This window comes from Ipomoea nil, unplaced genomic scaffold (genome assembly GCF_001879475.1).
Source record: "Ipomoea nil cultivar Tokyo-kokei standard unplaced genomic scaffold, Asagao_1.1 scaffold3069, whole genome shotgun sequence".
Lineage (NCBI taxonomy): Eukaryota > Viridiplantae > Streptophyta > Magnoliopsida > Solanales > Convolvulaceae > Ipomoea > Ipomoea nil.
This window is the reverse complement of record NW_017619497.1, coordinates 8951092-8975389: the sequence shown is the minus strand read 5'-3', so window position 1 is coordinate 8975389 and position 24298 is coordinate 8951092. Positions and strand designations below refer to the sequence as shown.

At 36.4% G+C, this 24298-nt stretch overlaps 4 protein-coding genes across 5 annotated transcripts; 1 reads left to right on the top strand and 3 right to left on the bottom strand.

Moving 5' to 3' along the window:
• Nucleotides 1-86: 86 nt before the first annotated feature.
• LOC109165672 (vacuolar iron transporter homolog 4-like) lies at nucleotides 87-1065 on the bottom strand. Its single transcript, XM_019314538.1, has one exon. The coding sequence runs from the start codon at nucleotides 1041-1043 to the stop codon at nucleotides 195-197; it is 849 nt and encodes a 282-aa protein (XP_019170083.1). The 5' UTR covers nucleotides 1044-1065; the 3' UTR covers nucleotides 87-194.
• Nucleotides 89-4934, bottom strand: LOC109165671. 2 transcript variants are annotated; one of them, XR_002051580.1, is made up of 3 exons: nucleotides 2720-4934; nucleotides 1976-2147; nucleotides 89-1792 (listed from the first exon to the last, which is right to left on the bottom strand). XR_002051580.1 is itself a non-coding variant. In XM_019314536.1 (2 exons), exon 1 carries the CDS (start codon nucleotides 4775-4777, stop codon nucleotides 2729-2731), a length of 2049 nt encoding a protein of 682 aa, XP_019170081.1. In that variant the 5' UTR covers nucleotides 4778-4933; the 3' UTR covers nucleotides 89-1792; nucleotides 2720-2728. The 2 variants fall into 2 exon arrangements, 1 of the variants encoding a protein (XP_019170081.1); XM_019314536.1 differs by lacking the exon at nucleotides 1976-2147 and having other exon boundaries at nucleotides 2720-4933.
• An 8551-nt stretch (nucleotides 4935-13485) lies between these two features.
• LOC109165673 (vacuolar iron transporter homolog 4-like) lies at nucleotides 13486-14668 on the bottom strand. Its single transcript, XM_019314539.1, has one exon. It carries the CDS (start codon nucleotides 14448-14450, stop codon nucleotides 13773-13775), a length of 678 nt encoding a protein of 225 aa, XP_019170084.1. The 5' UTR covers nucleotides 14451-14668; the 3' UTR covers nucleotides 13486-13772.
• A 6064-nt stretch (nucleotides 14669-20732) lies between these two features.
• Nucleotides 20733-24060, top strand: LOC109164924 (WAT1-related protein At1g25270-like). The gene is made up of 7 exons (XM_019313481.1): nucleotides 20733-21172; nucleotides 21499-21561; nucleotides 22329-22445; nucleotides 22580-22820; nucleotides 22994-23152; nucleotides 23229-23380; nucleotides 23493-24060. Exons 1-7 carry the CDS (start codon nucleotides 20979-20981, stop codon nucleotides 23809-23811), a joined length of 1245 nt encoding a protein of 414 aa, XP_019169026.1. The 5' UTR covers nucleotides 20733-20978; the 3' UTR covers nucleotides 23812-24060.
• The last annotated feature ends 238 nt before the right edge of the window (nucleotides 24061-24298 follow it).

Genomic DNA, 24298 nt, shown 5'->3' with positions numbered 1-24298 from the left:
TTGAATTGTACCGACTTATAACTTTAATTTAGAATGTTATATGTGATGTAGTCTAAAGTAAAAGGGGAAAAATTGAGAGTAGCATGTAGGGCACAAATACCATTATCTGACATTATTGAAATCTGATTGTGTATACATATATGAAGCAAAGCAAAAGGAAAAGACAAAAGATAGTGAAAAGACAAAGTGAACAATCACATTTCTAATCCAGCAGAGTTAACAAGCTTGGTGAGTCCAAATGTGACAGCCATAGCCATCCAGCCTCCTATGAGCACCCTGGCACAAGATTTCACCACAGGAGTCTTCCCCAACACTGCTCCAATCACGCCAAAAACGACCAACGCTAGGCTTACTGCACAAATCACCACAACCAACCTCAACTTATGGTTTGCTATGAATGCAGCAGCCATCAAAGGAACCATGGCTCCAAACGAGAATGCAAGGGCTGATGCCAAAGCTGCTTGAATTGGATTTGGCAGATTTTCCTTCTCTTCCTTCTCTGAATCGTCGCTTTCCTCTACATTTTGTTGCACTCTTTTGTCTCTTTTCATTTGAGCCACTTCGATGTCTAGCTGAGAGTACACAGAGACAAACTCCCCGATTGCCATGCTACATGCCCCGGCAACTAGTCCTGCAAAACCTGCAAGAAACATTGCTCTTACGTCTTTTTTAACAGCCCCAATCCCCATCATCAATGACGCAATAGAAACCAATCCATCGTTGGCTCCCAGCACTGCAGCTCTGAGCCACTGCGCCCTTTGCGCATAATCAACCTCCTTTTCTTGAGGTTCTTGGCACTGGTTCTGGATGGCAGCATCCTTAGGAATTGGAATCTGAATTTGGGCATCCATGAAGTAAAATGAGTGAGTATAGTAAGAAAAAGCAAACAAATCAACACAACTATAGAGAAGAAGATAGATTGCTTGATGTGAGCATAGTCTTCCTAAGAGGGGGTATATATAGCATGGAGAAAATGGCAGGGTGTAAAAATCTACATAAACAGACACCTTATTGGAATTATGGCCATCTATGTAGAAAAGCATTTGGATATAGAAAAATATTCTTCCAGGATTCTAGTGCTGTAATAAAAAATTGGGGAGTGTGGAAACCACACAATAAAGTAAGACTGCTCAATAATTAATGGAGGGGAGTGTGGAATCCACATAGAGAGCACAATCTCCTCAGTATTTCAATAAAATAAATTCAGAAGAAGCTTTTGTTTTATGGTGGCATCCTTTGTGCCTTCACACAAGCAGCACAGGAGTCCAAACCAGCATATTCCCTTCCATTTCCACTAAAATAATATGCTGTGATGCATAAACTTACCAAGGCTTTCTGCCTTTCATATTGACTAATGACACTTTTGAACCCAGTACACAAGGTTAAAGCATTATGTATCTACATCTATCATGCACATAATAGTATACAATGAGGTAAAATGAGTAATCCCTACAGGTGGCAATGTATTATTTATTAAGCACAAATGTAATTAAGCCATATGAACTCAACAAGAAATTTACAAACCCTAGAAAGAACAAGGTCTGTCTCAGCTAGAAGAAAAAAGAAAATCAAATATTTATTCAGTTCTTTGAAGCATGTCAGTTAGTGTACGGTCCTCAGTTGCATCTACCTCCAAGTTGTCAAACAAAGCAAAACCCTTGCAAAGTGTTGCATGCAAATACTTGGCTTAACAACTCTTCAAGTATGAAACAGCAGTGAAACTCTGTCAAGTAATTACATAGCTTGAGAACAAACTCTGCCAAGCCAGAATCCCCCAATTTCATCAAATCCTCTGTTCAAAACAAAGTATGAAGTATCATATTTGCTGGATCATTAAAATTTGGAAGAAAACAATGAGCACAGCATATAAAGCATATAAAGCAAACCCTCTTCAATGGCTAAATGCAAGAAATTGAAAGAAAACACACACACACATACGAAATCCAGGACAGAACATTCAAAAACATTTACTTACATAAAGATACGCAAGTAGAGGCAATAAGAAGCAATCTTTCCTTTGGAACCATTAGGAAGCAAATCAAAGCAACTTGCACCTCACCATCTAAACAAAGGTCTCATTGCTGACCAATGATCTGTCCATGCATCTTGGTTAAGTGTGATTTTATGATGTGCCAGTCAATGTTTCCCTAAAGTTTTCATTTGCATGAATGAGAAAAAAAGATGCTATTCTCCTAATGAGCACATGATGCCTATGCGAAATCTATATAGATTGGCAGCTGCATGAACAAGCTGAAATGAAAATGTGCTTTGTTACTAATAGTTGATTTTAATAGTAATTTTTTTTGGGTAGCTGCAGAGGAATAGGACAAGGAAATAGTAGTCACATGAGACACATAAATACACATGAGCTCTTTAACAAGTCAAGTCTAGTCCTTGGTTTATTTGCTAATTACTGCACCAAGGAATATGGCAGCAAGATATTACTTAAACATCTGTTATGCAGAGTTTCCTCTAAAAAGTTAAATCTTGATGTAACTTAAAATGCCAATTTGCAAACAATTATATACGGAAAAGTTGTAATTAACTCGAATTATGAACTTATCCTCAATACCAAATGCTACATTGAAGAGTCAAGTAACAAAGTGCAAGCGTGCTAATATAGTACTATGAGATTAAATGGCAGCGCATTTCAAGCATACAACAATAGAAATTCTATTAGACATATAATGTTTTAAGGATAAATCAAGAATTTTTTTACCTAGCTAACTTAGAGATCCTTTGGGGAGGAAACATTTATACAAGCACAAGCCTGTACACTGGCACCAGAGGATATCATTGAAGCATTAGATGATGTCCTAGATTCTACAAAATGTTTCCTAGGTAATCCAGGATCAGATTCTGGAAGGTGCAAAGCATCATTATGAATATTGCTTTCATGATCTAACTCCAGTTTGGAACCAGTGCGCCTCTTGGAGTATTTTATTAAGTAGCGGCCCTCCTCCATATTGCAGTTCTCATTCTGCAAGTTAACCTTGCCTTCGGACTTCAACAGGCAAGGAATAGTTGCTTGGCACACTGCAGCTTTGGTCTGGAACTCTGGTATGGGACCTATGCGCCGCCTCTTGGAGTATTTCAATGAGTAGCGATCATCCTTCTCACGGCAGCTTTGGTTCTGCAAGGTGACCTTGCCATCACAGTTCACCAGGCAGGGAATGATCACTTCATACAAATGCAACTCATGAGTCGAAGCATCACCATGCATACTAGTTTCATGATCTAACCCTGGTTTGGAAACTACACACCTTCTGGAGTATTTTAACAAGTAACGGCCCTCCTTTGCATTGCATCTCTCAGTCTGCAAGGTAACATCACCATCACATTTGACTGGGAATGGAATCCTCAGTTCACACTGATGTGCCTCCTGAGTCAAATCATCGTGCTGACAAGACTGAGACTCAGAAACCACTCTACTGCCACCACCAAAATTGCACTTTTCAACAACACTAACAAAGAAATCATCCCTGTCATTTACATGGAGCTCTTTCCTCTTGAATCTAGTCCTCTTATACGTTTTTACTTTATGTTCAATCCTGCCCAAATCAAAATAACAAGTGTCTTTGTCCTTGGCATAAACTGAAGCCCCTGAAATGGCTATTAACTTGGCATCTGTCTGGCACAAATCAATAGAAGAGCCAATCTCATTGTCCCTAGCACAAACTGAAGCTTCTGACATGCTCGCACTAATTTTTTCTCTTAGTCTAGTTCTTCTATACACCACAATCTTCTCACCTTCACCATACTGAGGAGTCTTGCCTAACTCCACTGGTTTACTAATTAAACTCTTCCAATCCATAGCTTTCGGAACAGGGAAATTGTCTGTGTTTGTCAAGTGCAAATCTTTTGAAATCCGAGGAGAACTATTTATAGCACTATGCAATTGAAAAACCAATTTTGCATCATTGTCATTCTTTGAAGCACTAGCACCATTAGTACTACTACTGCTACTGCTACTTATACTATTACTAACAATCAACCCACCATTTATGTCACCATTCAATTCATTGTTAGCAGCTAGTTCCATTGCATTCTTTGTCATGTCCATCACACTTTTTGCTGCCACCACTTCTCTTAAACCCTTCTCTTTTTCTTTAGTGGAAACCAAATTCTTCTTCTTGGCCTCAGCATTCGCATCAGTTGTGAACTTTTGCAATGAATTGGCATCATTATCATTCAAAGAAACCTTAGAATGAGTCCCAGTAGGAGGCGGTTTTGACAGTGATTTATCAATACTCGTACAAACTTTAGAATTCTTAAGCAACTTAGGAACCCAACAATCTATACAAACTGAGAATTCCAATTGCGGTCCTCTCTCCTTACAGCTATAAGACCACGGGCTAGAATGATCATACCTCAGAACGCAGTCCTTGTGGATACACCTTTTGCAGCGGCCGCATGTGAAACAATCCAAGTTCACGGTCTCCTTAAAGCAGTAGGAGCATATTTGTGCGGAACTGACAAATTTGATACACTTCTTACAGAGGAGGACGATTCGCCAATAGCTGTCTAGGGTTTGGAGTCGATCCTTCGGGTTTGTGTGGTTGACCCGAGTCCGGCAGCCATGGCAGTCGGATAAATTGGGTAGGTCTCGAGTTATCCGCTTGGGTAATCGATCCAACGAGGACGATTCAAACGACGTTGAATTCAAAGGAGAGCCGTCGAGGAGGCGTTTTCTGGTGGAATGATGTGAAGGAAAGGGCGGAGGATACTGTGGGAGGCCGGAGGAGGGCTTGTTTCCTTGGTGATTCGTTGGTGCCATGGAAATCTACAGGCAAATTTCTAGGGTTTTTGGTAGAAATTCAACGCATTCCCAAAATCCCAATCGGTGTTCCGGTGCTTGGGTTTTGGGGATAATGGACAAACGCTGCTGCTGAAAGATCTTGGGCCAATTTTGCAATTTTGGCAAAGTGGCCCCTGAAGCAGAATTTATTGTTATTATTTTGGAAATCACGATAAAATAAACTTTCCAATTATTACAGAAATTTACTAATACAATAGAGAAAGTTGAATCATGGGCTATTCTAAAGAGGATCTAGTTTGTTTGGCCAAAAAGTTATAGACAAGTAATGGTGGAGTGCGACTCGGCAACGATGATTTAGTGGCATATGGAAAGCATGTATATTATTGAGATACTAAATTTCAATTTTGGTATTGTGACTTGTGACTGTTGGGGTTTTATTAATTGTTAATTTAGTATTTTAACTATTCAATTTTTATTACTCCGGTCAAATTGTCGTCAAATTTCATCAAAAAATATTAATAGACAAAATAATTAAGGTATTTTAATTATTTTACTTCTCTTTTCTTTCAATTCTTCTCTGACGAGCTACCATGTTTTCGGTCAAATTTTTCTTTTCTTTTTTCTCAATTCAGGAACTGCATGTTCGTCAGTTTCATCAACGGTATGCTCAAAACCGCCACAATGTGCGCCTTCACTGTTGCTAAACAGCATACGGAAGCTTTGTTTAAATATCTGACCAATCTCATCTTCCTCGCCACTATTTTCCTCTTGGATTTCAAGCGTCGCAACATGGTTGAATACTCGTCGCGAATTCGAGTAGATGAATAGTGTTGTACCATGCATAAATATATGACACAACATTATGTGGGTGTTTGGCAAATGGATAATAGCTGATAGATGATAGCTAATTGGGTTAGCTAGTAGTTGATGACTGATTGTGTTAGCTGTTTCGCCAATTGGTTGTATTAGCTGGTAAAATTGTTTGGTAAATTAGTTGTTTACTAGTAGTTAATTGAATGTAAAACGACATTTAAGTGTATGAGTGAGTATATTGGCCCTGTTTGGTAAAAAATTGGCCTATATGTCAATTTTGACTTATTTGACCACTATTAATTGTTTGATTTACTTAAAATATCAATATAAATGTTTGGTTAATTAGCTTTTTGCAACTCCAAAATGCTAAAATTCAAAAAGCTACTCCAAACAACTTTTTCAATTAGCTTTTTCAGAAAAGAAATTATACCAAACAGCTATCAGCTTACAGCTAATTTACCAAACACTTTTCTACAACAGCTAATGTTATCAACTAGTTATACTCTCTAATTAACACAATCAGCTAACAGCTAACCGCTATCAGCTAACAGTCATTTACCAAGAAGTTAAACTCTTATTAATAAACTAGTATAAACTAGTTCTCTGTTTAACTCCAGGGGTTCAGGTTGGGATAGATGAAGAAGTAGTTAGAGACATTTTCAATCCAAGAGATGCCTAGCTTATACTCAGTATCTCTATCCCGCAGTGTAATAGATGATAAGGGATCCTTCACGGTTAAAAGCTGTTACAAATCCATCTCGTAGGATTTTACCAATACTCCTACTACAAGATGGTCTGCTGTGTGGAAGATTCATATCCCTCCCAGAGCAAAGGCCTTCATATGGCAAGCATGTTCAGGCTGCCTCCCGACTATGGACAAGCTGCGCCAGCGAATAATTGATTGCGATCCTATGTGTCCTTTGTGCCTGAAAACGATCGAGGAATCAATTTTTCATCTACTCGCAGAATGCAGATTCGCGTCCCAGTGCTGGAGCATCTTTCATCCCTGTTTGCCCGACAAGAATCAGTTCCAAAACTGTTTGGATTGGATTGCTCAAGTCTGCTGCACATTGGAGAAGTCACAGGTGTGTCTGTTCGTCATTATCTGCTGGAATATAGCTGTTGAAGCTCAGGCATAATGGGTTTTGGATGGGTTGTCCGAGATCACCATGGCTCCTTCTTATCTGCAGTCAGCCAGCCGTGGGCTGGAATTTACTCTCCCAGGGAAGCTGAAGCCTTAGCAATCAGAGAAGCTCTAAGCTGGTCCAATTAGCACAGCATTGAGTACCTTCATGTTGAGACGAATTCCTTATTGGTTGTTCTGGGTCTATCATCTCCTGATTTCGTCACCTCATTCGATCTTCTATTAGCTGATGTAAAAGATTCATTGAGCGCTTTTTCTCATTGTTGTATCTCTTTTGCGAAACGTTCTGCGAACCAGACAATCCATTTCCTAGTGCCGGAGTCCGTTTCTATGTCTGAACGTAAGGAGTGGGCTTCCGTTCCTCCTTCTTTCATTTGTAATGCTCTTTAGTTTGATTTAATATAAACTTCTCAAACTTGCAAAAAAAAAGTGCAAATCAATTTTTTTTAGCATGTTCTTGACTTCTTGTAATCTATTGATAAGCTACTAAAGTTGTTAACTTAGCATCCATGTAAAATTAATAACAAATAATTCACAACATAAGATATATAAATAAAGAAAAAAATGAAACAAAAAAAGCCAGTACCGCCACGCTGGGGTTCAAATTTATGACATCTCATTTGGGAGAGTCACTTAATACTACCCGATTACAAGGTCATTAGCACATAACTAACATTTAAATAACTATAAATTTTAGTATTTTAGTTATAAAAATCTGTTGGCAAGTTAAATACTTATTGTAGATTTTAGTAATTTGCTTACCAACTTTTCAGTAGGTAAATTTATTTTTTTTCCTAGTGAATTATAGGAATTTGACATTCTTGATAGTGAAATATGGCGAATTGAAGGACCAGAATCTTCAATCTTGTATGTGTTCTCATTTTAATAACCTTAAATTATTCGCAGGAGCGTGTGTCCGCCACATGCTTCCGTAGACCCTTTCCAGACCGGACAATAATCATACTAACCACTTTGGTAACCCCAACCCACCCAGCTTACTCACCAATCATTAAATTAATCAAATTATTATATTACTAAACTAGTATTTTACCCGTGCGATGCACGGATTGAATATTAGGCAATATTATTTATTTTAAAATACATCACTTAACATAAACATATATGTAATTCATATATTACAAAATAATTTAAATATAGTTAATATTAATTTTACAAAAAGACTAAACATTAATATTAAATTTTACAGGTTGTTAAAAAACCTCCTCATATACAACGTTGAAGAATAGTACTCAGCATTATAATCTAAAATAACAACTTTAATTATGGTTGATACTTCTACATACAATTAGCCATATACAGTTGTATATACAAAAATAAATTAACTCGAGTGCCCAAATTATTTCCTGACATAATCTTTACTTTTAATAGATGAGTTCACAAGTGTTTCAGATATAGTGATATGAATAACATTGCCTACATCCAAAAACAATATATAAATAGAAAACAATAAAATGTATATACACAACTTATGAAACATTTACAATCTGTAACACAGTAAACGATGTAGAAATCGATTTGTTAAATATTCCAAAAAATTACAATTTCATGCATTCACCATACCAGCTTAAATTCCTTTCGTAAAGACGTGATTATCAGACAATACGATTGCATTTTCTACAAACATCAAAATCAATAATTTAATTTATTTAGAATAGTAAAATGAATAATAATGAATTGAATTTATAAACTATTGAATTATTCACAAAATTCATGAATTTTGTAAATTCTTGTTCAATATATTATAATAATAATACTTCCGTAGGAATAAAAAATACGGAGTAATAATTAACATTAAACAATGAGTAAATACCCAAAATGGTCCCTCGACTATAGCTAAATTCACAAATTGGTCCTCAACTTTCAATTTCACCCAATTAAGTCCTTAACTTTGTAATTTTAACACAATTTGGTCCTCTGTCTATTTGACCGTTTGTTGACTGTGATTTTTGAGGATATATATGTAATTTCATGGTCCATCGTCGATTTTTTAAGGTTCCGATTGCATTTTCAGACCGCACCGTTACATTTGAATCCACTGTCGAAAACAATCTACCAAACCCGGTCACCTTCTTCATCCTCCCTTTGGATTCAATGTAGTTGAATTCGTACCAGAGTGAAGAAGACGACGTGTTTCCGAACCGGTGCAACGTCAACCTGGAGGCCTCCACGTGCTCCGACGAGAGCTGAAGGTTCTTCTGGAGATCGTCGATCATGCTCAACAAACGGTCAATTATATGGAGGACCAAATCGTGTCAAAATTGCAAAGTTAAGGACTTAATTGGGTGAAATTGAAAGTTGAGGACTAATTTGTGAATTTAGCTATAGTCGAGGGACCATTTTGAGTATTTACTCTTAAACAATGAATGAATAATCTTGATAATAAAGATGATAAAAATATTTTTTTAAAAAAAAATTGATAACAATTTTCATTAGGCCCAAACCCAGCTTCATCCCCATTATTAATATTTATTACTTTATTAATATTAATGTTAATATTAAAAATTAAGAATATAGATAATATAAATAATAGATAATAATATTAAACTCCCATTTCTGCGCTTCAACCCACGATTCCTACTTCATTTCTGCGCTTCGTCTTCTTCGCCATCTTCGTCTTCTTCGCCAAACCCACGAAATTTTCCATCAACAAACATGGAGATGAAGCCTATGAAAACCAAAACACCACTGCACTCCGTAATCCCCCGGTTCAACCCAGTCTTCTACCCCAATACTGCCCTTCGTCTTCGTCGTCTTCCTCCCCAAACCGACGAATCAGTGAAAAAGAAAACTCAACATCCATGACTATAAACAGGCTGTCTACATCATATGGTAAGTTCCAATCTCTTTACTTAATTAATTAAATAAAAGCTCCAAGTTTAATTAAATAAAAACCTAACTATTTATCTACAGATCTATGTACATCTGAGAGTGTGAAAGAAGGAAATTAAGAGCTTAAAACCACTCCAAAGAATTGACGGTGTACATGTAGAGCAATCATGAAATCAGAAAGCTCCTCTCCAAAAACTCAGACAAAATTGATAAGGTAAATATATTCTGACCTAAAAATTTTATTAATTCTCCTAAAATTTATCTTTCATGTCTGAAAATTTGTATAAAAATATATTCGTAGCTAAAAATAACTTATGTATGTATTTGGCTGTGTAATTGTTTTTTTTTTAAAGAGTAGGTAACTATGTAAAATACAAAATTTAGAATTCCTATTTGAATAAAAGCTAAATAAAATTATAGATAATCACACCACAACTGACTGGATATAGAAGATTATAAGCAAAACTAAGAAATATTTATCTCCTATCACTAAATGATAAAAGAAAAAAAAGAATTCAAGCATATTATTTTCCTCTAAAGTCAGTATTACTCAAAAGTTGAGTTGAATATGATAAATTGCACTTATATTCTCCTTGTTGGATCTCAAGGGTTAACATAGTCAGATCTAATATGTTCCTTAGCATTCTAAACAGATGAAAGCTATCTATAAGAAAAACTCAAAACAGTATTATGTTAGCCCTGCTAAATTATGGATAACATCAGTTTTTTATGGATAACATCAGTTTTTTTCCTGAGGATATGATCTAGCGGGCATTTTGTTATCGCCCAGACACAAAAATGACTTCTACATGTTGAAACAGTTTAGATACTTGTGGTATTATTGTTCTGTGCAGTTCTCTAAATTAATGGCATCATACACTATAAGCATTTGTGTGTAATTATTTCAAATTTTAGAACTGCTTTAATAACTTTCACAGTGTACATAGCTTAGCTTAATACAATATATATCTATTTTTGCAGGTACTAAAGCTTACCATAAAATGAAATCAAACAATGCCTAGGATATTCACATCTGTCAAAGGTATGTTATACTTAGTTGTTAAATACCTGAATCTGAAAAGAAGTTAAACAGCATGCAGTAATTTTTTTTTTTGAGTTTTTGAACTTGAAGTTGTTGTATTTAATTACTTCTGTTTAGCTTGTCTTTATTATCTTTTTTTAATGTTTAATCTTGTATCTGTGTTGCAAAAACAATACTAACTAAACTATTTCTGCAAATGATGATCTTACAGTCTAATTACACAGTTTTGTTGCTTACAATTATGATTTTTTGCTTATACAGATAATAAGTAAATAAATAACCAACAAATAAGTATTACTTACAATAAGAGAGTATTAAATTCTGAAAATAACTTTTTCAATACATATGATCAATACATCACAATCCCATACTAACACTGTACTGTGGAGAAAAACTACAACCTCATAACAAAGCCAGCATTATATGTAATCAAAAAGTTAAAAATCATGGTGCAAAAGTGATGCACCATGATCACAATTATCTTCCACTACAACTACCTGGCTAGTAATAACAAATGTTTGAATCCCTTTTCAGTTTTCAACGTGACTCAAAAAAAGAGGATCATACAAATGTATTGATAGCAATTGGACTTGCTGCATTATGTTTGCCTTTTCCATGATTCTTCTCCTTTGTTTATTTCCACTCTTTCTAGTTTCTGTATTCCTAAAAACATAGAGAAAATATTACGGAAAAATATATATATAAAAACATACCTCTTGATCTTCTACTTCTTTACATTGGCTTCACTCCCTCTTCTTTTCAGGATTTATATACGCAGAATGCACTGCTGACCCATATTGTTGTTCTTGTATTCATTGAAGAGATGTCACCGCGAGAACATTAAAATTGTAGTGTGTATTTTGCAGGTTTTTCTGTGTTTTTTTAGAAGCAATCTGATGTTGAAGTGTTTGTCTCCGATACAAAGAGATGTATTTATAATTAGGTTTAGGAAGTGCTTGTATACCAATCGTCAATATGTAGATTTACGATTACCTTGTTAAACCAATCGTTAATATTGGGAAGGCCAAGCAGCTAATTAAACATCACCATATTTAATATTTAAAAGATAGATTTAATAGCCGATCATTAATTATTTCGGCCATGTAGACATTCCTAGAACTTCGGGATTCTACTTCAAAACTGGACGGCAGAATTAATATTTTAAGAACCCAATGATATAAAAAATCTGATCTACGCATTTGATATCTATGATCTAAACACACCATTAGTTTAGGCGGGAATTTGTTTGCCTTTAGCATTTACTCTTTCTTATTGCTATTTTATAATAGAGATATGTATTAACAGTATTAAACAAACAAGCGCCCGCTACTTGTTCATCACTACTGTCATATATACTGTGTTCCCATCATTCCTTAGTTTTGCAGACTATAATTACTGTTTCTAGCTTAAACGGTTATATAAAATTGATTTTCTTGTCCACAAAAGACAAAATTCCTCACCCAAAGGTTTAACACCATATTTGACAGGATTCTGAGGTACTCGACACATAAAATAAGACGGATAAGTAGTAAATAACAATATAATGACAAATTAAAACGTCTCATTAAGTAGGAGGATCAGTGTCTCACAAGGAACCACGCGTACAAGAGGGTGAAACTTCTACCCTGCGGTTGTTAGGTCTTAGTTATGCGTCTTTATCCGTAATTTGTTACCTATGAACCAGTTGAGCTATTCGTGCAGGTAAAAAAAATACTGAATTTTCTAATCCATAAGAGAGCGCTTTGCCACCCTTTGAGGTCATACCTAGCTCAAATATGATTAGTTTCAATGTGTATGCCCTATTGCACCCTAATTGAGGAAACCTATGGTACGGTCTAACCAACAAAAAAAAAAAATTCCGACCACTTAAAATTGGATAAAATAAAATAAAAAATCACTTTGGTTTGCGGGTGGGTGGTCGAGGGGTGAAGTATATAATTCTCATATATATCAGAATGTCACGAAGTTCAATTCTTACCAATACCTTCTTGGTTGAGCCTATTGCACATGATCTTTCTAATACGAATTACCTCTCACGTGAGATTCAATCACTAATACATATAAACAAGTTTTACTCAGTACACACATATAAATATTTTATCGGAATTAAGCGTAGTAATTAAAGTAGACGATGCAAAGCAATAAAGTACCTGACCCCAACAATATGCCTTATGCTTGATTGAGTTGGGTGGGAATAACGCGGACGGAGAATCAATTTTTCTGTTGTTACGTTATCGTATTCTGGGACTACACGGTTCATATGCGTTATCGATTCGAGTCATAAAGTTTTAATTACTTACTCGATTCAACTTTATAGTTGTATTAATATTAATTAACCCCCATTTAAGCTGGTATATACGGTGTGAAATGCAATTTAAAATTGTCCTTTTTGAGTAGTGGAATCATCCCTTTTCGATCTCTTTATCAATTTTTGCTTGTTTTTTTTCTCGTGCAAGCTACGGCATGTCATGTGTTTTTCGCAAAACATCATATTATATTGTTTCTATACCAATCAAAAGATCACGAGTTTGATTCATAACAAGAACCCATCATCACACATTATTTTTTCAGTATAATTTACCTCATTTATGTGATTTAATTTGCTGAATTATTATATAAGAGTGAGAGTTATATAAACGCACTCATCACACTCACACCGAAACACATATAATTACATACCATATGTCTTATGTGGGTACATACATTCATACATATATACAACTTCGTGTGAAGATTGTTTATTAACTTTCTTAATTTGAGTCGATTATCCTTTATCGATCAAGATAATAAGGCAAATTTCACCTAAACCTACTGCGACTCTAAGTAGTAGTTGTCGATTTTTCAATAAATCAAAACATATAAAGAACTCCATCCATAAATAACCAAACTTACATTTCATTCATAGTTAGTGCATATCTCTTACTTGCAGGACAAATATGCAACCAAGATCAGAAGACTACACGACAGTACAAAAGCCACACCAAAGACATGAACTGAAGCATACACGGAAATTAAAGCTAAGGTACTCTCTGGTGGTCGGAAAATTGCTGATTTCCAGCCGTGGATATAAGATATGATTTAGTTTCTAGCTAATAATTATATAAAATAGGTAAGACCAAATTAAAGTAATTAATATCTTATCTTATAACTTATAACTTATAGTTCTAAAATTGCGAACCAACTAGTTTAGACAGTCCAAAAGTGATTCCCATGGCCACTAACCCTCCAATCAAAACCCTTAAAGAAGATTTGACAAGAGGTGCCTTCCCAAGATAAGCACCCAACCCACCAAAAACTATCAACGCCACACCGGACGCCGCCACCACCGCCGCCAGCCTCACTTTATAGTTCTGTATGAACGCCGCCGCCACCAGAGGCACCGCCGCTCCCACCGCAAAAGCCAAGGCCGACGCCACTGCCGCCTTCATCGGACTAGGCAGCTGGCTCTTCTTCTCCTCCTCCTCGCTTTTCCGGCGGCCATCACCGCCGCCACCGCGTTCCCTCTTCATCTGCGCCACCTCTATGTCGTACTGAGCGTACACCGACACGTACTCTCCGAGCGCCATGCTGCACGCGCCGGCCACCAGCCCGGCGATTCCGGTGAGCATCATGATCTTGACGTCCGATCCGAACGCCCCGACGCCCATCATGAGCGACGCGACGGAGAGCAGCCCATCGTTCGCCCCCAGCACGGCGGCTCTCAGCCACTGTGCCCTCTTGGAGTAATCGACGACGGCCACCTCAACGACCTCAAGCTGTTGTCTTTCGACATCAACGACTTCTGCTAACTCTAATTGCTTATTAATCTCATTAAGGTTGTTTTGTTTCTTGGCCATTTCCATGATCCAAATTAAACCACCCAAAATCTATATATTAAATTAAAAGTATAGGCAATCAAGATTTGGTTTTTCTTCTTGTGGGATGAAAATTATAGTTTTTGCTGGAAAGGGTTTGCAGGAAATGAAGGAATATATAGTTGAGGGTTTGGGAAGGATGAAAGAAAGAAAATGGATATGGAGAAGTGTGGAGGGCACACGCCTCAGGATGATGCCATTTATAGAAGTTGGAAGATGAGGCATGAGGATCGGATCAAGATGTTGACACCCAATTTATTTATTAAAGATTTATTTTTTTAAAAAAAGATTTATTTATTTATTTATTTAGTACAGATTCCTTTCTTGATTATCCCTAGCTAACTATACACTGCGGTTTCTGTGGTGGAGTAATTGATTGGGGGTTGTTGGGAGGGGGGGGGGGGGGGGGGAGGGATCTTTTGCGTTCACACATGATCACCTGTTATTGAAGAATTATGGGGTTACTATGTTTTTTTTTTTTAATGGATTCACCTCATCAATTTCGAAGTTTTGAAGCGGAGATAAATTAGCATGAAAATGGAATATTTTAAGGCATTATTTTGAGTGGGTTAGTTGGGTTTATTATCAATTTGAATCAAGTCAAATTGAATTTGTCTTCCTTAGTTGAAAAGATAAATTTTGTATGTTTATATACTTAAAAATTAAAATTTATAATGAGTAAAGAGAAATTTAAACTTATATCCATAAAAGTTGGGAAACTAGAACTTGGGAAGGGTTATAAGACCCTCTATGAAATTATGTGTAATGGGTTATTATTTTATTTGATTCATTGGAAAAGTTTACAGTTGTTATCGAAAAGTAGTGAAAATTGCATTATGACCCTAGTCAGCAATGAAAATAAGAAGGTAAATCAGTCTAGGTTGTCTATATATAGTTGATAGTCTCAAACTAAGAAGATTGATACGCAGCTCTCAAAGGAAGTTAAATTTGGAACCTTATAGTTATCAAGTCAATTGTATGACCAACTCAACTAGGGATTAGTTGCCTCAAATCATGGATTATTTTTTATACATTACCATAAATGGGTTTTCAAGAAAATATTTTTTAATAAATTTCCTACATACATGCCCGGCCTAAAGTGTTTGTATATTGTTGCACCCTAGCTACCGTTGAGAGTTTAACATCTTACTGCCGATATACACAGTTATATATGCGCAACAATAACTTTTATGTAGTGGTACACGTTTGATAGCATGCAATTAATAACTAATGAAAGATTATTGAACACCTAACATCTTGTTACTTGTCCCGTATAACCAATTCTATATGAATTCAAAATGTGATGCTGGTTACACTTTTATTACTCGTTATAACTTTTAACTTTCAGCTTAATGGTAAACACTTTCACTAAAGAATTTCTTGTAAAAGGAATACTACAAAATTTCCAAAAAGAGCTCCGTTTCAAATGTGAAGGGCATCCGTTATGTATCCGCATATTAATGCCCATTTTACGCCGTATTTTTGTATCAGCAAACCGGTAAAGCAATTTCTTTTTGAAAGAAACCATTATTTTTTTCGGTGGGTCGGTTAGCTTTGTTTCCTTTTAAAAGAAAGATCAGGAAAAAAAAAAACAAGATTAAGAATAACGAATGGAATGTAAAGAATATGTGATAAATTGCGGTGGGTTGTTTTTAGGCAATCTATAATTTTATATCATGGACCAGGTCCACGTAACATTATAGATCTTGAATCAAAATGATAAAAGTACAGAATTTATATTTGTAATGTACAAAATTTAATAACACAAAAACACAACAAATCACATCACAAGACACATACGAATGCACCAGGATACACGATACAAAAACTCACAACATAGGACACATACATATGCACCAGGATCCACAGTGCACTATGATTTTGTGAACCTTGATTCATGGTATAAGGATTGTTATTTTTAACCGTATGTAATCTTATCAAATCAAATGTATATACTAAAATTAGATCTTTAAAGCTACCAGGACTATATGGTCTAATGGTACCCGAGTTGGACTTTCATTTGGAAGGTTATGGTACCCGGGTTAGACTTCCATTTGGAAGGTTGTGAGTTCGAGCCTCAGTGGAGGCGTTATTAGGTCTTTGTGTTTCAGTAGGTTGAGAAAGTATATGAACAGATACTACATTGTAATAGAGCTAATAGCATTCAAAAAAAAAAAAGATCTTTAAAGCTCATTATAACTGATTGAAAGCATCTCATTATCATGGGTTAAGATTGTTTGATCGAATCAGACGAATAATAAAATTGGGTTGTTAAGTGTAAATAAAATAGATTAACGAATATAAATATTAAATAAATTGAATGGTATGGGATTTGGACCTCTCGAAATATCTAACGGTTTTAAAGTAAGAAAAGAATTTTTGAGGTTAGTTGTTAAATAGATGCGTAACGTGATTTATTTCTTGGTTATTTTAATGTCTAATTCGCGACACTTAATAAATAAAAATAAAATAAAAAATTATCGTGGGTTGAACATTAAGAGGTAAAATCACTATCTAGCAAGCAAACTAATGGAAAGGAGAATATGTATCAAACAAACATCTTTGATAATCACATAATCATTTAAACCAAAGAGTAACAGATTTTATCAAACAAGTATGATCTCTTATTAATCAAATTCAAGATCATTGCAGTTCAAAAATTTCGATGCAGCTACAACGTTGCGCTGAGGAATCGGTAGCTTCTAGCAAAGACATGCACAAAGAACACGTAATAAAGGCTATGTTGAGAAATGAAGTAGCGAGATGCAATGCAGGCCCGTTACTTGAGTTTTGTAAATAGCTTCGGAGCAACCTGCAGCATAATAAACGCATTTCATAAGCACACCCGCCCACAAAGCATGGCATGCATATTACACAGAGAAGCTAGGGCGAGAATGGAGAGGGCAAAGAGATGATACTTACACATTTGTCAATGCAGTGCCAATAGTCGAAATATTGGCCAGTGCAATGCTTGTGCCCACTTTCATCGCCATCAACTCTTTTAGCACATGCCTGTAGGGTAATAGGAGCCATCTCGGTTAGCTATTACTGGTAAAATGTTTAAGGAAAGACAAACGATAGGCATAACTGCTGGTTAGTTATTAGCTAGATAAAATAACCAAGACAAGCCAGCAAACTGATAAGGTTCGGTTAATCTCAGAAGTCGAGATCAATTCTAATACAATTGATAGGTGACTAAAGCAAGAACGAATCTAGACCTTCAACACTCAATAACAGCAATAAAACTCCCCTTGATCGGAGAACTACAGCTTTAAACTCTCACTTCTTTTTTTGGGTATACCCAGGGTTTCCACCGTCGAACACAGTGACTAATCCCCTCGCTAAATTGTAGGCACCTCTTTTGGGTGGGACAGCCGGCCTGGAGATTTAAGGCTGCTCCATTCCCAAAGCCAAGGATCGAACCCTTGACCTTTGGTTAAGGATGGATGAGTCCCTTCCACTCAACCACACCCTCCAGGTTTATCACATATATGCTCATTACAGTACCATATCATTTTATCACATAACATCAAATATATATGTTCTTGAAATTATTATACATTCAATTGCAGCACAATAATTCACCAATTTAGCGGGGCAGATAACAGGAAAAAAAAAAAAAAGGGCACTCGAGTTGATAAATGAATCACTACTCAGATTTACAAAATTATTCAGGTCGAGTCTGACCAAGCTCAACGTAGTAGGTAAACTATGCATTAAACCATTTAGAAATTGCCAGGAGTCCATTTTAACAGCCAACATGTAGAGTATGCAGTAAGAAGCAATCGTCTAATCCACAAAATTAAATTTAATGAAGGCTTAAGGCACAAGATAGTAAAAAGCACTAGTATACATCTCGAGTAAACTATGAATAGTATCTGAATGTTTTTAGCTATTTTTCACGGTGGTAGAGATCACCTGATACTCTTTAAGTTGCCTCACACATTTTGGCTTACAAGAATCTTCATATAACTTCTTCTGATCTACAACTTCCTCGTCCGACCTATGCAGAGAAAACAAATTAGGCCACAGTGGCACACATGAACATATGAATGAGAGTTCAACCTTATAGCAACCGAGTCCTATTATATGTACACAAACAAATATTTATGTATACCGACATACATCCTTTGAAAGTTCTTCGAGGTCCAAATCAACTTCATAGTAAAAGTGTAAAACACAATTTACGTTTCCTTAATAATGTATGCCCCAGACTAAGGAACCAAACAGAAACTATACTAAACCATTCCACAAAAAAGGAAGCAGCTTTCATGCTTTTGGACTGCTAAGTAGAGGTAGGCACAAAAGGTTGTATCCTATGGATCACATCAGCAGTACCATGAGCAGAACATCCATACAACATATTAAAGTATATATCTAAGATCCAGCCAAGAGTACACCTTCGATTTTCAGGAGCACCCTATAAGCCTTTTTGGTTTGAGTTAGTCAGATATGTACAACTTATGCTGGTTTACTGGTCATTTGCCGGCCCGGCTAGGGTAACAAGGTGGTTTACACACCATACGCCAATGACTGCGGTTTTCTCTCGTCACTCAAAAAAAAATCTAAGATGAAATTCCATCCAATGATCAAGAAATTTAAAGTAATTGATTGGCAAACAAATTTCAATCTGAATGAATCATTAATCTAGATTATTGACACAAGATAAAACTAAGCCTTGTGATCAAAAAACATTCTTAGGCATGCAATTCACATAATTTTACCATAAACCAAAAAAAAACAAAAACGAAAACAAAAAACTCACATGTCGAATGGAGATAAACAAAAGTAAGAGGTTGATGGCCTGCAAAACACAGTAAATTCACATGAAATTAGCAAAGAAACTTGCTTTACAAATCTAATCTGCACGCAGTTATAAACAAAAGATTATATTCTTATGTATGAGATGGAACCGTATAAAAGTAGATCGGAGCAGAAGATTGTTGAATACGGATCTGATGATGAGAACGAAGCGAGGAATGGAGCTTACCTAACTCTGTGAGGAAGAAGAGAGTGAAAGAATGAAAGATAGCTTCCTCCCAAAACGGGTTGACCCGCTTATTTCTCGAACTCCTCTGACCTGTGACAGGCTCAAATTTTGCGCCCAATCAGATTACATTTGGGCCGATAAATTTAGGCCCAAAATATTAGTGATCTTCCTCACATTTTTAATATACTAAAGATACATTATTTATGTACGTAAAGTACATTTTTAAAAAATATATTATTTGAGTATTGAAAGTACATTATTTTATATATATTATATTAAATAATATACATCCGGTACACAAATAATATACTTTTAATATATTAAAAATGTACATAATATTTATAATCATACAATAATTTGACTTTTTTTTTTGAATGATTTTCATGTGATTTTGAAAAACCGTTTTACAGATTCTTATATGGGTCGTGTTATGATTAAAATGTAATAGGTATGTTGGGGAAAGTGCAATATTAATCATAAATATATTGTTTGTTACTGAATAAGAGTGCAATATTTGTGAAAAAAATAAAATATTTTTAAATTAAGATGTAATATTTACAAGGGTTTGGTATGAGATCAAAAAACAAGGCTTTGAGACTTGCAAACGAGCACTTAATTGGCACAGAAGCTCAAACGTGCAAAGTGAGCAACCTTCATTAATCTTATAATGTGTCTAATAGGTAAGTGGCTTGGTTTCTGGTAATCAAACTTTTTCTCTCTTTCTTCTTTAATCTTGAATTCCCAATTCCAAGAATCCCATATACCCCGTTAAAATGTTCCCTTAGCTTCCCCTTCTTTCCTTTGCTTTTCATGTCGGTCCAATCAATAATTACGAACTCGTTATAGCTTCTTGAGACGAGCTTGTTGCTTATAAACTGTTTTGTTGTATGTAATTATATCCCTATCTCGCTTATTAATTCTTCTTAATTATTTTGGTGTTAATTTGCATTATTTCCGTCAATAGGTTATATAACGTACAAATTATTTGGTTTCCATATATATATATCATAAGAGCAAAAGAAATATTTCCATATATCATAAATTTTCATTGATACTTTATACTAGTTACTAGTTTTAATTATCTAACTATACAACAGTAATTATAAGCCCGACACGTGTAACGTTCAGGGGCTACACGTGCAGGAGAATACAGCGGGAGAAAGGCTGAACTCTGAAGGCGCGCCTTAATATACATACGCAAAATACGTACATTTGTACGTACGCATACGATGCGGCTACGTATCTGGATTCGCTTATAATCTCAAGAACATCACCCGATAGACTTGCTCCCAAACCCCTCTTTCCCTCTCTCTCTCTCTCTCTTTCTCCCTCGATCTCTTTCTCTCTTTCTCTCTCCGTCTACGTTCCGTCATTCCGAGACGCTGACGCTTTTATTGCGTCCTTTTTCCTCGGAATCTTTCGGGACCGGAGGAGAAAGAGACGCCGGATTTTCAAGAACGGCCGTCGGGATTTCTTGTTTGGTTTAGATTCTGAGCTTTTGGATTTCTGGGAAGGTTTCGGCTGCGATGGGGGATATGTGGAACGTGCTGCATGAGTTCAAACCGGCCATTATTATGGTCTCGGTGCAGACCATTTTCGCCGGCGTTAATGTGCTGTATAAGATAGCGGCTTCCGATGGGATGAACCTAAGTATTTTGGTGTTTTACCGGTTCCTTTTCGCCGCTGGGTTCATCGGCCCCGTCTCCTACTTTGTCGAAAGGTATCATCTTTATTCATTTCTCGCCCACAAAACCCAAATTTCTATGACAGGATATGACAGGATAGTGGATGGGAGGAGGAGTTTACCATATTTGGTGTAACTCGATATGTGACGGGCTCGATCTTGTGTACTTGCCCACTAAAAATCCAGTCCGGTTTACATCAGAAATGAATGGATTTGTCTGTTTAGGCTTTAAGATTGCATGCATGCATTATGCATGTATGGATTTTGTTGTGGTTCTGGTCTTCTGGGCATCGATTCAATCATGGAAGTTTGTATTATTTCTCCTAATCTGTGTTTAATTTTGTGGATTATTGTGATTTCAGAAATAAGAGGCCCAAGCTAACGTGGACTGTTCTGTTTCTGGCATTTCTGTGTGGACTGTTTGGGTGAGCTCTTCTTTCATTTAATCCCTCTTTTCTCTCATCTTTGGTTGCCAGGTAACTGTACGTTTTTGCTTTTCATTCACGGGTTTTGTTGTTGTAGTTCTTCTTCTTCTTTGCTGTGAACCAATTAAAGAGAAACACCCATCTGCTTTTCATATGGTTCTTGTGATACCTTTCCTCTATTTACATTGCTCTAATTTCAGTAATGGAGTGATTAAATTAGGTGTGGATTGTAGCAACCTCAGCTAAGTCGTCGGTCAGTCAGGCTGACCGACTGTTTACTTGGTAACCACAAGATTACAAAGTTCAAGTTCAGCTCCCAATAGCTAGCCTATTAACTTTCTTGGTTTGAGTCGGTCAGGACAACTTAGACTGGTTTATCTTCTTATGGTCATTTGCCAGTTATGGTCATAGGACAATCTAAGCTGGTTTATCTCCTTGTGGTCCTTTGTCAGTTACGGTCATAGGGCGGGATTTATCCAGTGATCCTTTGTCGGCTAGGGTCATAGGGCGGGATTTACCCCGTGACCCTTTGTCGGCTAGGGTCATAGGGCGGGTTTACCCACGGGTAGTGAATGCAGTTTTCCTCATCACTCAAAAAAAATAAAAATAGGTGTGGTCTACTGAACTATGAGTATGAATAATTTGAGTGGTAATTAACTCAGTGTTTGTAGACATGATGAATTGATTTTGTATAGTGTAATGATTATAACTGATGATGATCTGATCAAAGTGTTACCATTCTGTATTCAATTCTTTGATACCTGCAGAGGATCACTGGGGCAGAATTTGTATTTGAAGAGCTTGTCATATACTTCTGCAACCTATGCCACTGCCATATTTAATCTCATCCCCGGCATTACCTTCATTGTTGCGGTTATTCTTGGGTATATATACATATCTTCCTATTCTAAACGCAACCTTTTGCATAAAGTATTGGCTCGAGAGCTAATCGAGCTTGATGGTGTTGATTAGCCCGTTCTTGATGAGGATATATAATTGTGTATTATCGTTGGTCTAGGTTGGAGAAGTTGGGTTTGAATACAGCGGCAGGCAAAGGAAAGGCGTTGGGGACAATGTTTGGCATTGGCGGGGCGATGCTCCTCACCTTTTACCAAGGACCCGAACTTCATTTATGGAATACTAATATTCACCTACTGCATAAAACACCACCGAGCAAGGTCGTAAAAAGCAATTATTTATTGGGCACCATTATCGCCTTGGCAGGATGTCTGTGCTATTCCTGCTGGTTGATTCTTCAGGTAAATTAAATCATATATAAACCCAACATTCATGCTTGTAAATCAGTATCGTTAGATTATAGCAATTGTATATATGTTGCATTATAGTATTTATGGTTCTTGATTGCTTAATTGCTTTTTGGTTGGACCACGAGGTATCCTGAGCAGATCTATATACTGTATTATTGGAACAGGCTAAGGCAGCTGAGCGATTTCCATGTGCATACTCATTTACCGCTCTAATGATGATGATGGGAACATTTCAATCTTTCGTGTATTCAATTTGTTCGGTAAGGGACTGGAACGAGTGGAAGTTGGGATGGAATGTTCGACTCTTTGTGGTTGCATATGCTGTAAGTCCTATCGCAAATACTTTTAGGCGATACAAATCAAAATTCAGAGCTGAAACAACAATTGTTATTGGTGCAGGGGATTGTCGGTTCTGGATTGATGTTCTCTCTGATTGCGTGGTGTGTACGCAAGAAAGGCCCGGTTTTCGTTTCGGTCTTCAACCCGTTGATGCTGGTCATGGTGGCAATAGCGGGATCTTTGTTCTTGGACGAGAAGATATACTTGGGAACGTACGTATTATATTATCTCAACCTTTCGTTATTGAACTAAACTTGAGTGTTATATATATTCATGGATAAACATACATAAATGGCACTGTTTTTTCGTACGTGTTTACCTCAGTTTGCTCGGAGGGGGACTAATTGTGACGGGAGTGTACGTCGTATTGTGGGGGAAAGGGAAAGAGGTAGAAGCGACCAAATTGGTACTGGAGGGCAGCGTAGACGGAGGCATGGAAAACCAGATCGAGATGGGTAACCATTCTCCATCGCACAAAGAACCGAGCTTTCATGGGGGTAGCTATCATGGGAGCATACATTTGAAAGGAGGAGGAGGAGGAGAAGAGGGAGAAGATGCCATTGAAGAGGGAAGGGTTTCTCTTGCTGGTTCTGAAGTAATGGGAGGCTATTACTTGATTCTTAACAAAAGCATGAATCAATAATGTATCTCTAATCTTGTGTTTTTGTTGGGTACAAATATATATATATATATTGGATCTATTGTTGTAGCTTCATGGTTTAAGGATGAAATTAAAGAAAATGGGGGGTTTGGGGGCTATGCTATTATAAAATTGTTGCAGAATTGAAGCTGCTAAATTGAGATGCAATGGTACATCTTTTTTTGTATATTTGTATGATTCTTTGAAGAATCAAAGACACCACCATTCTATTTTTCTTCTCTGCATACTCTTAATTTAGCATTCCCTTTTCTTTGAGAGAGTCACTGTTTCAGATTTAGCAACGATTTAAACAGATACAACTTAAATATTTAAGAATTTTAGTGTTTTATAGTGTTACATTGTTCGATTTTTTATAATACTCTCCTGGTTTAGCTCACCGCATTAGGGTTTTCTTGATGCAGTTTACCTCTTTTATTTGGTTTGTACGTTATTAGATACTATTAGGAAATTGATGTCAAACACTTTTCTC